The 18,962-nt window shown below is 43.4% G+C and overlaps 1 protein-coding gene across 13 annotated transcripts in view; it reads left to right on the top strand.

Annotated features, from left to right (window-relative positions):
* The window catches only part of tango2 (transport and golgi organization 2 homolog (Drosophila)), a 281,648-nt gene that overhangs the window by 211,694 nt on the left and 50,992 nt on the right, over positions 1-18,962 (top strand). For all 13 annotated transcript variants that reach the window (XM_063074129.1, XM_063074128.1, XM_063074127.1 and 10 more), the window contains one exon: positions 9,234-9,353. In XM_063074129.1, coding sequence (XP_062930199.1) covers positions 9,234-9,353 — 120 coding nt within the window. The remainder of the gene's footprint in view (positions 1-9,233; positions 9,354-18,962) is intronic.

Genomic DNA, 18,962 nt, shown 5'->3' with positions numbered 1-18,962 from the left:
AATATACAACCTTGAGATTCATCTCCTTACAGGCAGCCACAAAACAAGGAGACCCAATTTAACCCATTAAAAATAAGAAACACACACAAAATGCTGGAGGAGCTCAGCAGGCCAGGCAGCATCTATCGAGAAGAATATTGTTGGTGCTTTGGCCCAAGGCTCTTCAGCAGGACAGTATATGTGCCGAAGAATTTTGCACAGTACTATAGATAGGAACGATGTAGAGGAATATGGGAAATGAAAACAAATAGGCCTAACTCAGGTAGACTTTGGTTCTCACAGGCAAGTTGGGGCGAAGTTTTCTATATAACTAGAATGCTAGAATGGGAGATATATTTTGCGAGAGTGTGAACCTGAAGACAACTGAATGAAAATGAACTGAAAATAATGTATCTTGTCAGTAATCAAATTATAATTAGAATCGGGTTTAATATCAGCAGCATTTATCATGAAATTTATATCCTTTGCGGCAGCAGTACATTACAATACATAATGCAAGATGTTCCTGAATCATGGAGTGTGTGCCTTCAGGCTTCTGTACCTCCTTGCTGATGGTAGCAATGAGAAGAGGGCATGTCCTGGGTGGTGGGGGTGGTGAAGCTGGTGCCCATGATGGACCTGACTGAGTTCACAACTTTCTGCTGCTTATTTCAATCCTGTGCAGTGCCCCGCACCACCCTTCATGCCAGACAGTAGTGCAGCCAGTTAGAATGCTCTCCACGGTACATCAAATTTCCAAGTGTCTTTGGAGACATACCAAATCTCCTCAAACTTATAATGAAGTAGAGCCACTATTGTGCTTTCTTTGTAGCTGCATCAATATGTTGGGTCCAGGATAGATCCTCAGGGATACTGACACCCAGGAATGTGAAGTTGCTCACTCTTTCCACTTCTGATCCCTCCATGAGGACTGGTGTGTGTTACCTCGTCTTGCCCTTTCTGAAATCTACAATCAGTTCTTTGGTCTTACTGATGTTGAGTGCAAGGTTGTTACTGCGACACCACTCAATTAGCTGATATATTTTGTTCCTGTACACCTTCTTGTCACCATCAGAAAATCTACCAACAATAGTTGTATTGTCAGCAAATTTATAGATGACCTTTGAGCTGTGCCTAGCCACACATCCATGTGTATAGAGAGAGTAGAGCAGAGCAGTGGGTGAAGCACCCATGTCTGAAAGCTGGAGATGTTTTTACTGATCTGCACATATTGTGCACAAATGCAGACAATTTGATGCATTTCCTGGTGGTATTCCTTTTGGCAAGGCCAATTCTGGTGCAGTATCAGTATCGGGATGCTTTCTTCAGTTATTTTTGTAGCTGCTCGTTCTCATCTGCCGTTGTCTTTGAGAGGAAGCATTCCACCTGGGAAAGTACTCCACCTGGTGGTTTGCCAGGGAATTGGTAATGGTTTTCCTTGGAAGAAGGCTGAGAGCTGAACAGCAAGCCAGATCCAGAATTTTCCATTTTAATGCTAATGTTTTGATATCTATGTTATTATAATTGAATTACCCTATAATTAGTTACTTGTTAATGACTATAATCTATAAATTTTCTAAATAATAACCATACCACAACCTTTACTTTGAAACATTTTAAAGCTTCAACATTTTTAGTGTTTCAAGTTACAACACTGTTACAAATTGTAACAGTAAAGACAGAATGGAAGTCGGTAGCTCATTGTTAATAAGCCACCATCCCTCTGAACGCCAACACGTGTTAAAGTGCCGTGCGGTTTTCAGGCCATGTAAAAATTTCCTGCTCAGAGCCCTGGGTGGTCTGTGCAGCTGAAAAAATTAGAGGGAAAATTGATCTGATCTCATTTGAAAGGAAAAAATATAACACCATAAAGCACACTCCATGTCAACCCAGCCAGACAGTCTGTTTGTGGTAATGGTAAAACTACAGAAGGATACCCAGACCAAGAAACGGGAGAATGAAATCCTGTGACACTTTTCTCCAGCCCTTGAAAGCAGTAGTGATCGATGTGTTCATCACCCATTATCCATCTGGTGTTAATGTATACATTTAGAATCTGAACAATAATTTCCTGTTTAAGGCTTGCAAATGTATTTTATACATTTACAGTGACAGCGCAAAAGTCTTAGGCACATATATATAGCTAGCGTGCCTAAGTACTGTATTTGTCAATGTGGAGCAGAGAGAGAGTTTGTAAATCTGGCAGAAGCAAAGGATGTTGGGAATGGTGAGGGTGGGAGGGGTGTGGGACAGGTGCGAGGGGCGAGGCTACGGGGGGCGGGTGCAGGTGCAGACACACCCAGCCCTGAGACACCTGGCAAAGTCATTTGATTACAAACAATTGGTACAGTGCAACATATAAAACTATTACAGACCTGTGCAAAAGTCTTAGGCACCCCGGCTATATATACATGCCAAAGGCTTTCGTACAGTACTGTTGTAATTTTATGTACTGCACTCTACTGCCGCCACAAAAAAAAAACAAATTTCATGACTTATGTGAGTGATGATAAACCTGATTCTGATATGGGTCTCTATTATGGACTGGGAGTGAGAAGGAGGCAGGGAGAGGGGAATCACGGTTGGGAAAAGGGGAAGGGAGCAGGAAGCACCAAAGAGACATTCTGTAATGATTAATAAACTAATTGTTGGAATGAAATCACCTTGCCGGGTATGTCTCAGGGCTGGTGTGTCTGCACCCGTGCCTCTTGCCCTGGCACTCTTTTCTGCCACCAGTCCCACACACGTCCTGTGGCACTCCACCCTCACCACTCCCAGTATCCTTTGCTCCCACCAGATTTACAAACTTGCTGTCCTCTCCTCTCTGACAAATGCAGTCCTGTGCAAAAATCTTAGGCACCTCAGCTATGTATATGTGCCTAAGACTTTTGCACTGGACTGTATACATAAATCCCAACACTTACGTTTAAAGAGTACTTGTTTGGTTATAAAATGACTTGAGATTTCCTGAGTTGTTAAATGTTCTATATCAACAAGCCACCAATTTGTCCCAACTACCAATTATCTTTGAAAAGGAGCGTCCTGAAAACTTACGTAATTCCATGCTTGTACAACCTTGTATCTGCCAAGCTAATCTATAAGCTGAAGTAAATGCAGTTTCCCAGCTTGCTGCTCCTGGTGACACTCTTCACCCTCAGCATCTCTTTCATTTTGACCACAGCATGACAATAACTGTATCGCATCACAGCACCAATCTGAGCCTTCCAGAGTGTTTCTGCAACTTCTGAGGTTCAAAGACAAAATCAAGTTTATTGTCATCTGCACAAGTATATGTATGCACAGATGCAATGAAAAATCATAGACGTATGGCAATGCCTAAGCAGCATTCACAAGAAATTCATTAATCAAATGTAATTAAACAAACTTTACAAGGAAGAACATGATTAGAACAAAGAAAATATTTTAGGGCCAAGTAATCAACATCTCTGAGGATCTGTCCTGGGCCCAACATATCGATGCAGCTACAAAGAAGGCACAACAGTGGCTATATTTCATCAGGAGTTTGAGAACATTAGGTACGTCACCAAAGACACTCGCAAATTTCTACAAATGTACCATAGAAAGCATTCTGACTAAATGCCTCTCCATCTGGTATGGGGGCAGGGCACTGCACAAGATCGAAGTAAGCTGCAGAGAGTTGTAAACTTAGTCAGCTGCATCATAGGCACCAGCCTCTGTAGTATCCAGGACATTTTCAAGGAGCGATGCCTCAAAAAGGGGGCATCCATCACTGAAGACCTCGTCACCCAGGACATGCCCTCTTCTCATTGTTACCATCAGGGAGGAGGTACCGGAGCCTGAAGGCACACACTCAGTGATTCAGAAACAGCTTCTTCCCCTCTGTCATCTGATTTTTGAATGGACACTTACTGTAACTTGCAGTTTTTATTATTATGTATTGCAATGTACTCCTGCCACATAACGACAAACTTTACGGCAAATTTCATGATATTAAAATAGATTCTGATTCTGATAGTTAAAGTGTTGTTAAACCCAACCTTTACTTTCCTTGTCTGTGTTCTTTTTTCTTAAGTTAACAATGACAACTGTGGAGATTTAAGGCCTTGACATTAAAATCCAGTCCTGTGCATGTCTTCATCCTATAGGGATAGTTAGGAAGATAGAAAGTGGGATCCCTGGAAGATTAGCACCTTTCTAATTTGGCACTGGGGTGAATTTTAGTGCCTGCTATTGCCAGCCCCACATCATCACTTAGAGCAGTGATGATCAGGCATTCAGTGGAGATATTTCTATTCCAGCTGTTAATTGGTCCAGAAGATTGATGCAATTGGAAGGCACTGAGTATTTCCTCTGGGGGGAATTGAAATTCTTCTTTTAGCAGGAGTATCTGTTATTCCCCCATAATTAATGTCTCAAATGTATTTGTATTATAATTTGCTTCTAACAAAGCTGTACATTACTCAAAGACAAGAACAGCTAAGAAAGGAACACAATTAGGCCATTCCATCCCATAAGCCAGTTCCACTCGTCAATTAAACCATTTTGCTCATGTGTGTATGTGTGTGAGAGAGAGAAAATATGTTTGCTTGCCTATGAAACTTCTCTCCTTGGATACCATTACTTGGTAAAAATCTTTACTTCTCAGTAAAATTTTCAATTGATCCAGCATCCACTGAATTCCAAAATCACTTTATCCTTTGTGTAAACAAATGCCTGCTTATCCCACATCTAAATGGCCCATTCCTAAGTTTCCGTGGCTCATGCCTGTCCTAGCATGTGAAATCAGCCCCGGCAGACTGGACAAATGAGATCTACAGTGAGATCCAATGGCCAGGAAGACAGTTCTGCAACCCTCCATGGAGAGGGAAGAGCATGGCAAGGCACAGAAGATGTCATGGTCATCCACTGGAACCAAGGAAGACTCCAGTTTGTGATGCTTCTTTGTACTACTGGACCCGGACATCTGAGGTCGAGGAAGTGGAACTGCCCCAGTGCAAGAACTTTTCCACTTTAAAAACTCTCCCACAAGGGTTTCCTGTCATCGTCATACATGATGGACAACCGCTTTTCTACACTTATCCAATTCTTCTGAAGGTAGAATTGAGATTCTCCCATAAGAGCGTGCATCTGCTCCCAATATGATTCCAGGCATGTTGCTTCCTATATTCTAACCATTCCAACTTGTGTGAAATTCCAGGTGGAACTCCCTGCTTTGAGCTTATATAAGCATTTTGTTTATAACCGTATAACAATTACAGCACAGAAACAGGCCATCTCGGCCCTTCTAGTCCGTGCCGAACTGTTACTCTCACCTAGTCCCACCGACCTGCACTCGGCCAATAACCCTCCATTCCTTTCCTGTCCATATAGCTATCCAATTTAACTTTAAATGACAACATTGAACCTGCCTCAACCACTTCTGCTGGAAGCTCATTCCACACAGCTACCACTCTCTGAGTAAAGAAGTTCCCCCTCATGTTACCCCTAAACTTTTGCCCCTTAACTCTCAACTCATGTCGTCTTGTTTGAATCTCCCCCATTCTCAATGGAAAAAGCCTATCCACGTCAACTCGATCAATCCCCCTCATAATTTTAAACACCTCTATCAAGTCCCCCCTCAACCTTCTACGCTCCAAAGAATAAAGACCTAACTTGTTCAACCTTTCTCTGTAATTTAGGAGATGAAACCCAGGCAACATTTTAGTAAACCTCCTCTGTACTCCCTCAATTTTATTGACATCTTTCCTATAATTCAGTGACCAGAACTGTACACAATACTCCAAATTTGGTCTTACCAATGCCTTATACAATTTCAACATTACACCCCAACTCCTATACTCAATGCTCTGATTAATAAAGGCCAGCATACCAAAAGCTTTCTTCACCACCCTATGTACATGAGATTCCACCTTCAGGGAACTATGCACCATTATTCCTAGATCCCTCTGTTCTACTGCATTCTTCAATGCCCTACCATTTACCATGTATGTCCTATTTTGATTAGTCCTACCAAACTGTAGCACCTCACATTTTTCAGCATTAAACTCCATCTGCCATCTTTCAGCCCACCTTTCTAACTGGCCTAAATCTCTCTGCAAGCTTTGAAAACCTACTTCATTATCCACAACACTACCTATCTTAGTATCATCTGCATACTTACTAATCCAATTTACCACCCCATCATCTAGATCATTAATATATATGACAAACAGCATTGGACCCAGTACAGATCCCTGAGGCACACCACTGCACACCGCTACACACCGTCCTCCAATCTGACACACAGTTATCCACCACTACTCTTTGGCGTCTCCCATCCAGCCACTGCTGAATCCATTTTACTACTTCAATATTAATGCCTAACGATTGAACCTTCCTAACTAACCTTCCGTGTGGAACCTTGTCAAAGGCCTTACTGAAGTCCATATAGAGAACATCCACTGCTTTACCCTCGTCAACTTTCCTAGTAACCTCATCAAAAAATTCAATTAAGATTTGTCAAACATGACCTTCCACGCACAAATCCATGTTGACTGTTCCTAAGCAGACCCTGTCTATCCAGATAATTATATATACCATCCCTAAGAATACTTTCTATCAATTTACCCACCACTGACGTCAAACTCACAGGCCTCCCCAGTCCGGGATGTTTCTCATCGTGTCCAAGATATCCTGAAGTGGGAGGGAGAGGAGCCAGAGGTCGTGGTACATTTAGGTACCGATGACATAGGTAGGAAACGGGGAGAGGTCCTGAAAGGAGAATACTGGATGACCTTCGTCTGGTCAGGGAGAGTGAGGAGTTGATAGAGAGGAGTTACAGGCAGGTGGTCACACCGGGGCCATGGGAGGCAGACAAGTGGGTCACGGTTAGGAGGGGGAAGAGGAAGATTCAGGTAATAGAGAGTACCCCAGTGGCTGTGCCCCTTGACAATAAGTACTCCTGTTTGAGCTCAATGATCCAAAAACTTGAATCCCTGCCCCCACTCCAATCCCTCAGCCACGCATTTATCCTCCACCTCATTGCATTCCTACTCTCACTGTCGCGTAGCACAGGCAATAATCCCGAGATTACTACCTTTGCAGTCCTTTTTCTCAACTTCCTTATGTCTGTAACTGTTGCTTAATTTGCTGAGAGGTTGTTGTTATCCCTCAAATTGACATACAGCATGGAACAGGCCCTTCCAGCCCTTTCAGCCACACCAGCCAGCAGTCCCAGCAACTCCCTGATTTAATCCTAGCCTAATCACAGGACAAGTTACACTGCTCAAATAACAGACTGTGGAAGGAAACTGAAGCACCCCCAGAGGAAACCCACGTAGTCACAGGGAGAAAGTACAAACTCCTTACAGGCAGCGGTGAGAATTGAACCCTGTACTGTAAAGCGTTGTGCTGACCACTACGCTACCATGCTGCCCTAAGGTTTCTGCCGTCTTGTCCCTCTGCCATTAGATTTCTGAATGGACAATAAACGCACGCACACTATCTGACCTTTTTTTTTTGCTCTCATTTTGCACTACTTAATTTCAAAAATTATATTTCTTAAAGTAACTTATAGTTTTCTTTATGTATTGCAATGTGATAGTTGTTCATCATGTCCACCGATGTCAGAAACCTGTGCGGGAGAATTTTTTAAGTGGAAAAGCTGTTGCACGGGTGCCAGTTCTACTCATTCAATCTCAGAAGTCTGGATCCAGTGGTACAAATAAGTGTCACAAGCTGGTGACTTCCTTGGTTGCAGTGGATGACCATGACGTCTTCTGTGTCCTGTCACACCCTTTGCTCTCCACGGAGCGTTGTAGAACCACCTTCCTGGCCGTTGGATCTCACTCTAGATCTCATCTGCCCAGTTTGCCGGAGCTGACTTCATACGCAAGGACAGACATGGCCCTGTCTCACCAGGGCATGAGATCTGCTAGCTACGCTCACCTGGTTTAGCTTGGCTATCGAAGCACTGTACTGGGGTGTGACCACTGTTGCATGCAAACAGATATGTAGAGCCACAGGTGAGAGCTGAGTGTCAACTGGGGACCACAGTCTGCCCTGGAATGGACACAGCAAGCCCCTTCACCAGAGGTGCTACCCCTCCCTTGACACCCCATACACCCCATTGCACTATACTGCTGCTGCAAAACATCAGATTTCACAACATGTGCCAGTGACATTAAACCTGATTCTGATTAAGAAAGAAGTAACAAGTTTTATCACTTCATCTGGAATTAATCAACATTCCCTCAGACTTCCAGAAAGTTATCCTCAGATATGTTATTCTGGTGAATCCCTTGTTCTGCTCCCTGTTTCTTGAAGTTCAAAGTTAAAAGTACATTTATTACTAAAGTATGTATACATTCTCATCAGAATCTCAGATTGTGACAAAAACAGGCGTGAGATATACTGGCTAGTTGAGTGGCGCCACAGCAACAATGTTGCACTCAGACCAAAGAGCTGATTGTGAACTTCAGAAAGGGTAAGATGAGGGAACACGTACTAGTCCTCGTAGAGGGATTAGAAGTGGAGAGAGTGAGCAATTTCAAGTTCCTAAGTGTTAATATATCTGAGGATCTAATCTGGTCCTAACATATTGATGCAGCTATAAAGACAGCAAGACAGCAGTTATAGTTCATTCGGAGTTTGAGGAGAGTTGGTATGTCACCTAAGACACTCAAAAATTTCTACAGATGTGTTGTGGAGAGCACTCTGACTAGCTGCATCACCACCTGGTATGGGCGGGGGGGTGGGGGGCGCTACTATACAGGATCGAACCAAAGTAAGCTGCAGAGAGCTGTTAAATTCAAGGAGTTGTACCTCAAAAAGGTGGCGTCCATCATTAAGGACCCCCATCAACCAGGATATGCCCTCTTCTCATTGGTACAGAAGCCTGAAGGCACACACTCAATGATTCAGGAACAGCTTCTTCCCCTCTGCCATCCGATTCTGAATGGATATTGAACATGAACACTACTTTTTATTTGTTTTTTTTTATTGCTTATTTAATTTAATTATTTTATATATGTAAATATCTTCCCCCCCTCTATATTTATCATGTATTGCGTTGTAGTGCTGCCACAAAGTTACCAAATTTCACAACATATGCTGGTGATATTAAACCTGGTTCTGATTTTGATCCATTATATAACCTTGAGTCCACGTGATTGAATTCCAATTTGTTTTTGACGTTGACTGTGATCAGTATCCGCATTCTCAACTGAATCATATGAGTTGTATCTTAAACAAGTATGTCCATTTTTTCCTTCTGTTCCATGAATGACCTCTAGGACTGGATATGGAAAAAGGGAAGGAAGGAGGAACATGGTTGGGTATGAGCAAGAAGGGCAAGTGTGCTGCACTGACCAATTATCTTCAATCCTCTAGCAACATGGAGGGACTTGGCAGAGGTAAGACTGACAACTGAGAAGCCTCTACTTGCAGATGCAAGCCGTTTTTTGCTGCACACAACTTCTGCACAGTTCTGGTCATGCTCAGATGGAATTAAACAAATTAGATTTAATGTTGGAAGTATCTATATTCCTCTGCCCAGTTATCTGTGTCTTACGCTGAAAAAGTAGATAATAATTTCAATAACAATTCATACGGCACTTTTAGTGAAACACTGGTCCAGAAGTTTGGTTGGAGAGTAAAGTTTTAAGGAGAGCCTTAGAAGAGTAAAGTGCTCTTGAGAGGTGGTGGTTTGTAGGGAGAATTCCAGAGGGTGTGGCCTTGGCATTGGAAAGAACTATTCAAGCAATGAAGTTGCAAAGCTCAAAGGCAGAGGAATACAGAAAACTTTCACAGTTCTAGGGCTGAAATAAACTACTACAGAGATAAGGAATAATCAGGACAGAGGGATTTCAAAATGGCTAAGCACATTAAAATTGAGGAGTTGGATGAGAGTAATTAAATTTCTTTAATGATAGAATCATCTAATTTTCTTACCAGCACAATGATATTATAAATGTAGTATTAGCCATTTTCTTCACATTCAGTTTGATTGATTAATCACATGTGCATCAAAGCATGCTGTAAAGTATGCTGTTTGCGTTAACAGCTAGCAATACCTGTCAGCATTAGTGCATGCAAGCTCAATTTCAACATTTAAGACAAGTTTTAATCGCTGCATGGATGGTAGGAGTATGCAAGGCTACGGTCCCAGTACAGGTCAATGAGAGTAAGCAATTTAAATGGTTCAGTGCTGACTAGATGGGCTGAAGGGCCTGTTTCTGTGCTGAACTTTTCTATGACTCTATAACCCAAGGAACAAAATAACAACAGTGAAACAAGTGCCTTTCCTCCCTGCCACCCACTTACACCCACAGACAGTACTCCAACCCCAGGAGAGGCTTCTAGGCCTTCAACCTCCAGTGAACTCGCAAAAACAGGCCTCCAACCTCCCCAGTGGATTTCAGACTCATAGACCCAGGGCTTCAGCCATCTTGCTACTATTTCCAGACTTCCAATTGACCTTCTGGCTTTGGTCGTCACCCCAAACACCATGCCTTGAACTCTGGACTCTATCAGTAATGTCAGCTTATTTCACTTTTTTGTGTGGTTCAGTTCTCGGGATCAGCGTGTCACTGGTACAACCCTTGCCAGATTGTCCTTGAGAAGGTGGTTGGTGATCTGTTGTTCTGAAATGCTGCAGTCTCACTGGTGATGGTATTCCATCACACTGTTCTAAGTATTTATTATCAGATTATGTATAATATACACATCCTTGAGATTCGTCTTCTGACAGGCAACCAGAAAAACAAAGAAACACAGTAGAACTCATTAAAACAAGACACCATCAAGCACTCCTGCAAAAAAAGAACAAATTGTGCAAACAATGAAAAGTGAATGATAACTCCATAGCCATTAGTTGCAGGCCACAACCTCAGTTCAGCGCAGAGACAAGTAAATCTCGTGGAGCAGTGAACTAAAGACTATCCTGTCCCTCGCCTGCAACCCCAACACCCTGACCTTTTCAATCTGGCCCAACACTTACATTGGTCAAACATTATCTCTTTCCTCGCTCTCAAGTCCGGGCTTTGACGCTTCAGTTTGGCCCCAAGTACCATTCCAGCAATGTCCAAACGACAGCTTGTCCCTTGCTGTCAGGCCCGGGCTTTGCCACGCCACGGTACTTTCGCAACTCCATTTTGCCAAATACCCCAGAACACCACAAAAATGCCAGGTCTTACAGGCGGTTTAGAAGCACAACTCAGAAAGGCAATTTGCAAGCTATTAATTGCAGTGATCATTGTCCAGAAAAAGTACGGTTAATAGAGTAGTTAGTTCCTTTGTTTGCTGCCAGTAAAATGTTGCTGTGTCTCACCAGTACCATCTTAAACCGGGCCCAAGTGACTGAACAAAGCCAACAGACTATAATTCGGGTACATTAACTTGGAGGTGTTGCAGGTTGAGTGGGGAGTTCCAGAATTTAGACCTAGTGTCATTAGCAAACTAAAGCCTCAGCAACAATCACCAACTGACAAGACCAGAACGAACCTAACTCTTTTTACTCTGACTGGAATTGAGGTTGCACTTTGGGTTCTTAGATGACTACTGAAGCCAATATGGAAACCATAAACTCAATAAAGTTCAAAGTAAACTTATTACCAAAGTACATATTTATCACCATATACAAACCAGAGATTCATTTTCCTGCAGGCATACTCAAAAAATCTGTAGAATAATAACCATAACAGGATCATGAAAGTCTGCACAGACTAGGGCAGTCAACCAGTGTGCAAAAGACAACAAACTGTGCAAATACAAAAAGAAAGAGAGAATAATAATAAATAAATAAGCAATAAATATTGAGAACATGAAATGAAGAGTCCTTGATAGTGGGTCCATTGGTTATGGGAATATTTCAGTGATGGGGCAAGTGAAGATTAGTGAAGTTATCCCCTTTGGTTCAAGAACCTGATGGTTGAAGGGTAGTAACTTACCTGAACCTGGTGGTTTGAGTCCTGAGGTTCCTGTACCTACTTCCTGATGACAGCAGTGAGAGGAGAACATGACCTGTGTGGTGGGGGTTCCTATTGATGGAGGCTGCTTTCCTGCAACAGCGTCTCATGTAGTAGATGGGGCAAGACATGCCTGATAGGATGTCCGTGGCTCTGTATGCTCCCAATTAATTGTTTGGAGGTTCTTGGTGCCATCAGGAATTCTCCTTGACTTTGCGCAGGCACAGGCCAGTTATTTCCATGAGTCAAACGGGATGCATTTTGTTTCCAAAGAGGCCTGGTAATGGCTTCCATGTTTGTTTCAGGAATTTGGTGTCAGGCATGTGAATGACCTGGACTGCCCAACAGAGCCAGTAGAGTATAATTACAGTACCAATGCTTGGGGGTGTTGGCATGAGATGACTTGGTTTATCTCAAGGGTTTGGAGGAATGAGAATCTGCGGACCAAGAAGATGTGAAATTTGTTGTTTTGTGGCAGAAGTACAATGCAAATATATAAAATTACTAAAAATTACAAAAAAAGTACATAGTGCAGAAAAGGGAAGAATGAGGTAGAGTTCATGGACCTTTAAAATGGTGACAGAGAGGAGAGATATGTGTCTGAATCTTTAGACTCCTGTAGCTCCAGTAATGAGGAAAGGACGTGTCCCAGATGGTGTGGATCCTCAGTAATGGATGCCACCTTCTTGAGCTACAGCCTCTTGTAGGTATCCTCAACGGAGGGGAGGGTTGTGCCCATGATGGAGCATTCTGGGGAGGTTTGAGGTATTGATCTTTAAAGGATCTTTCATAGAAGACAGAACACTACAGAACTGTACAGGCGTTTCTACCCAGTTTATTGTGTCAACATTTTAACCTTCTCTAAGAATAATCTATCCCTTCCCTTCAGATAACCAACCTCAACCCATTCCAACCTCACTCCTTCGGAACGCTCTGCTCTCCACTCCCTCCGCACTAATCCTAACCTTATTATTAAATCCGCCGATAAGGGGGGTGCTGTTGTAGTCTGGCGTACTGACCTCTACCTTGCCGAGGCACAGCGACAACTCGCGGATACCTCCTCTTATTTACCCCTTGATCGTGACCCCACTAAGGAGCACCAGGCCATTGTCTCCCACACCATCACCGACTTTATCCGCTCAGGGGATCTCCCATCCACTGTTACCAACCTTATAGTTCCCACACCCCGCACTTCCCGTTTCTACCTCCTACCCAAGATCCACAAACCTGCCTGTCCTGGCCGACCTATTGTCTCAGCTTGCTCCTGCCCCACTGAACTCGTTTCTGCATACCTCGACACGGTTTTATCACCCCTTGTTCAATCCCTTCCGACCTATGTTCGTGACACTTCTCACACTCTTAAACTTTTCGATGATTTTAAGTTCCCTGGCCCCCACCGCTTTATTTTCACCATGGATGTCCAGTCCTTATATACTTCCATTCTCCATCAGGAAGGTCTCAAAGCTCTACGCTTCTTCTTGGATTCCAGACCTAATCAGTTCCCCTCTACCACCACTCTGCTCCATCTAGCAGAATTAGTCCTTACTCTTAATAATTTCTCCTTTGGCTCCTCCCACTTCCTCCAAACTAAAGGTGTAGCTATGGGCACCCGTATGGGTCCTAGCTATGCCTGCCTTTTTGTTGGGTTTGTGGAACAATCTACGTTCCGTGCCTATTCTGGTATCTGTCCCCCACTTTTCCTTCGCTACGTCGACGACTGCATTGGTGCTGCTTCCTGCACGCATGCAGAACTCGTTGACTTTATTAACTTTGCCTCCAACTTTCACCCTGCCCTCAAGTTTACCTGGTCCATTTCCGACACCTCCCTCCCCTTTCTAGATCTTTCTGTCTCTGTCTCTGGAGACAGCTTATCCACTGATGTCTACTATAAGCCTACTGACTCTCACAGCTATCTGGACTATTCCTCTTCTCACCCTGTCTCTTGCAAAAACGCCATTCCCTTCTCGCAATTCCTCCGTCTCCGCCGCGTCTGCTCTCAGGATGCGGCTTTTCATTCTAGGACGAGGGAGATGTCTTCCTTTTTTAAAGAAAGGGGCTTCCCTTCCTCCACTATCAACTCTGCTCTTAAACACATCTCCCCCATTTCACGTACATCTGCTCTCACTCCATCCTCCCGCCACCCCACTAGGAATAGGGTTCCCCTGGTCCTCACCTACCACCCCACCAGCCTCTGGGTCTAACATATTATTCTCCGTAACTTCCGCCACCTCCAACGGGATCCCACCACTAAGCACATCTTTCCCTCCCCCCCACCTCTGCATTCCGCAGGGATCGCTCTCTACGCAACTCCCTTGTCCATTCGTCCCCCCCATCCCTCCCCACTGATCTCCCTCCTGGCACTTATCCGTGTAAGCGGAACAAGTGCTACACATGCCCTTACACTTCCTCCCTTACCACCATTCAGGGCCCCAAACAGTCCTTCCAGGTGAGGCAACACTTCACCTGTGAGTCGACTGGGGTGATATACTGCGTCCAGTGCTCCCGATGTGGCCTTTTATATATTGGCGAGACCCGACGCAGACTGGGAGACCGCTTTGCTGAACATCTACGCTCTGTCGGCCAGAGAAAGCAGGATATCCCAGTGGCCACACATTTTAATTCCACATCCCATTCCCATTCTGACATGTCTATCCACGGCCTCCTCTACTGTAAAGATGAAGCCACACTCAGGTTGGAGGAACAACACCTTATATTCCGTCTGGGTAGCCTCCAACCTGATGGCATGAACATCGACTTCTCTAACTTCCGCTAAGGCCCCACCTCCCCCTCGTACCCCATCTGTTACTTCTTTTTATGCACACATTCTTTCTCTCACTCTCCTTTTTCTCCCTCTGTCCCTCTGAATATACCTCTTGCCCATCCTCTGGGTCCCCACCCCCCTTGTCTTTCTTGCCGGACCTCCTGTCCCATGATCCTCTCATATCCCTTTTGCCAATCCCCTGTCCAGCTCTTGGCTCCATCCCTCCCCCTCCTGTCTTCTCCTATCATTTTGGATCTCCCCCTCCCCGTCCAACTTTCAAATCCCTTACTCACTCTTCCTTCAGTTAGTCCTGACGAAGGGTCTCTGCCTGAAACGTGGACTGCACCTCTTCCTAGAGATGCTGCCTGGCCTGCTGCGTTCACCAGCAACTTTGATGTGTGTTCCTTCAAATAACCCTCCATTCTTCTATCATCTATGTGCCTATCTGACAATCTCTTAAATTAGAATCAGGTTTAATATCATTGGGATATGTAATGAAATGTGTTAACTTTGTGGCAGCAGTACAGTGCAATACATGATACCACAGAGAGAAAAAAAAGCAGAATTACAGTCTGTGTGTGTATATTAAATAGTTAATTTAAAATAAGTAATGCAAAAACAGAAATAAAAAAGTTTATGCACTTTAGAGTTTTGCACAGTATTGTAGGCAGCTTTCAAGCTTCAGTTAATTTGTTTAATTAGTTGCTAATGGAGAATTTCACTTGCCAAGGCCATTATTAAAACCCAGGTTCACTTCCAGACTGAAATCCTTGTTGAGAATCCATCAGTTGATGAAGGCTTGTAATTGAAGCTGTTCTCCCAGTCCTTCTCACACATTGAGGGCAAATTTTTGCCAGGACAAATTTTCCTAAATAATCAGATGTAATTTTTCTTTTTTTGTTGTTGTTTTAAGATTAGAAACCAAATAAACACCTGCTACCCTTCCATGAATCTATTTTTAGTGCCCACCAGCACCTGGAGACTGACCTGTTGTTGTGCGTTCTGTGGCACAGACAAACTGCAGCTCTGCTCTCCTGTCTGTCACTCCAGTTGCCTGGAAGACAAAGTGCAAAGCAGCAGGAATAACCGCATTAGGGAATTGCTTTGCTAATAAATTATTTTTTTAAATTGCCTTCCGGAGGTTGTATTAAATTTACATTTCAAAAAGTTCTTTTAAAAGATTGAATTAAATGAAGGTCATGAATTAAAGATGTATTTGGTCCTTGTTTCAGTTTTGAAATGTTTCTTATACAATATTAAGCATTGGAACGTTACCAATAGCATAGCGCAGCTCTCTCAGAATAGAGATAAAATAAAGTTAGCTTTATTTGTCACATGTACGTAAAACATAAAGTGAAATATGCATTTGCATCGACAACCGACACAGTCCGAGAGTGTGCTGGGGGAGGAGGGTACCCCAGAAGTGTCACCATGCCTCTAGCGCCAACACAGCGTGCCTGTAAAATTACTAACCCTGTCCTGTACGTCTTTGGAATGTGGGAGGAAGCCAGAGTACCCAGAGGAAACCCACACAGTCAAGGGGAGAGTGTACCCTAGTTGTTCATGCTATGAAGTACTGCTGCGCCAGAGGATTGACTATTCAGAGCTGGCCACTTAGGCCTGTACATCCCTCATATAGAATTCACACTGCACAAACAGGTTACTCAGCCCACTGGTTATCTCCTCAAAGAATTCCCACCGATTAGTCATGCAAGATTTCCCCTTAAAGAAACCTTACTGACTTTGGCCTTCTTTAAAAATATCACGTCCCTCCTTGGTCAGCACAGTAGCATAGTGGTTAGCAGAATGCTTTACAGTACCAGTGACCTGGGTTCAATTCCCATCACTGCTTGTAAGGAGTTTGTATATTCTCCCCATGACTGCTGGGTGCTTCAGGTGCTCCGATTTCCTTCCATGGTCCAAAAGATGTACTGGTTGGTAGGTTAATTGATCATTTGTAAATTGTCTCGTGATTAGATCGGGGGTTGCAGGACAGCGTGGCTTGAAGGGCCTAAAGGGCCTATTCCACACTGTATCTCAATAGATATAGTGCCATGAACCTCCATCCTTCATAATGGACTCCATTATTAACTTAGCAGCTGTGAGTTCTAATTGAGTTCCCCACAAAGTTAATTTAAAAACGCAAACACGAGGAAATCTGCAGATGCTGGAATTTCAAGCAACACACATAAAAGTTGCTGGTGAACGCAGCAGGCCAGGCAGCATCAGGAGACGAAGGGTCTTGGCCCGAAACGTCGACTGTACCTCTTCTTATAGATGCTGCCTGGCCTGCTGTGTTCACCAGCAACTTTTATGTGTGTTCCCTACAAAGTCAACGTTAATTTTCTTCCAGATAAAATGTTCCTTTAGAATCTCCTGTTTATTGATGTTTATTTTATAGTTATAGTTCCTATTTTTAGAATTCTTTATAAATAATAACACAACCACATTACGTAGGAGGTAATTTATTCTCATTGATAGAAGACTGGCTGGCAAATAGAACCAGAGAACAGGCAAAGTGTTTTCTTCTCTGGTTGTAGAGCTTGACGAGAAGCGTCTCCCAGGGACTGGTGCTGGGAGCTCAGTGCTTTACAATTTATGTATATGTGACTTAGATGAAGGTATAATTATTAAAGTATTAAGATATAATTAAAAATTTGCTGTTGCCACAAGCAAAGTAAGAGAGAGAATTGAGAAGAAAGCATAATGAGGCTCCCTAAAGTGACGTTGATAAGACTGCAAGTGGGTAGAGATTTGGTAAAAGGAGTGAAAATGTGAAGATTTCCATTTTGGCATGTAAAAAACACACAAAATGCTGGAGGAACTCAGCAGGTCTGGCAACATCTATGGAAATCTCTGAACAGATGCTGTTGCCTGTTGACTGCCGCCAGGACAGAGATATTGGCAGCTGGTGCGCTCCACCAAGGTGGCATGGGACTACATTTGGGCTGGAGTTGGTGGTGCTCCACAACATCCCCACCCCCCACTCAGCAGAAAAATGGACTCAGCGTCTGGTGGGCAGTGTGGCACAGCGTCCAGGCTGGAATTGGTGCTCCCCTCCCCTAGTGTTCACTCAGCAGACAAGCAGACAATCTCTGTTGTGGTTGTCTACAGATTTCAGGGGCATTGGGTGGCTTGAACTGAGACTCTTTTATTGTGTGGCTCTATCTTATACATGCTATGTGTGCTTTGTACACCTTTGGCCCCGGAGTAATGCTGTCTCGTTCGGCTGTATTCATGTATGATTGAATACCAATTAAACTTGAATTCAATTCAATAAAGAAACATTTCAGGCCAAGACCCTTACTCAAAAAATTGACTCTTTATTCCTTTCAGTAGCTGTTGCCTGACCTGCTGAGTTCCTCCAGCATTGTGTGCATATTGCTCTGGATTTCCAGCATCTGCAGAATCTTGTGTTTCTGTTCATATTATCAAACTGTTAGATTGCCAAGTTCTGCAATATGGAAGGAACTGTGCACCCTGGTTCATAAGTCACAAAAGGCTAGCATGTAATTAGGAAAGCTGGCAGGTCATGATAGTTTACTGCTGGGGAAATTGAAGGCCTGACCAGGGAAATTGTACAAGAATTATATGTATGTGGCATTGATGACCACATTTGGAGGACTGCATATGATTATTAGTCTCCATGGGTAAACTCTAGCCCACCACCTCCCCCTTCCCCCCTCTCTCTCTCCCTCCCCCTCTCCCCTTCACCTCTCCCTCCCCCTCCCCCTCAACCCTCCCCTCTTGTGTGTGTGCAAAATAAAGACTTTTATAACTCCCAGCTGCGTCTCTCCAGTGGCTTCTTCATAGTCACATCACTCTGCAAAAGGTCACTTTACATCCTCCCCATGGAATGCATGTGTTTTCTCCTTTGCCTCCAGTTTCCTACCACAGTCCAAAGACACTGGATATTGTAAGTGATCCCATGATTAGGTTAGGGTTAAATTAGGGTTGTCGGCTGTTGCTGGGGTGCTGAGGCTTGAAGGCCAGAAGGGCCTACTCCATGCTTTATCTCTTTCTTTTCTTTCTTTTTCAATATTTTTATTAATTACTTGCATAGACGAATACAAAATACATTATGATATTATGGAAACAGAAACAAGGTTGAAATGCCCCATAACTATGTGTAGTAAATTAACCATAATATTGAAAAGGTATCTTTTATTCTAATCTAAAGCAAAAACAAAATGCCATAACAAAAGAGAGAAAAAAAAGCTGTTTGGTTAAAAGAAAAGAATCTCTGACATATAGTCATAAATTCAAACATAATAGCCATCATCATTGCTGAACAA

This window comes from Mobula hypostoma, chromosome 21 (assembly GCF_963921235.1).
Source record: "Mobula hypostoma chromosome 21, sMobHyp1.1, whole genome shotgun sequence".
NCBI classification, from domain to species: domain Eukaryota; kingdom Metazoa; phylum Chordata; class Chondrichthyes; order Myliobatiformes; family Myliobatidae; genus Mobula; species Mobula hypostoma.
This window is presented reverse-complemented; position numbering and strand designations above follow the sequence as displayed.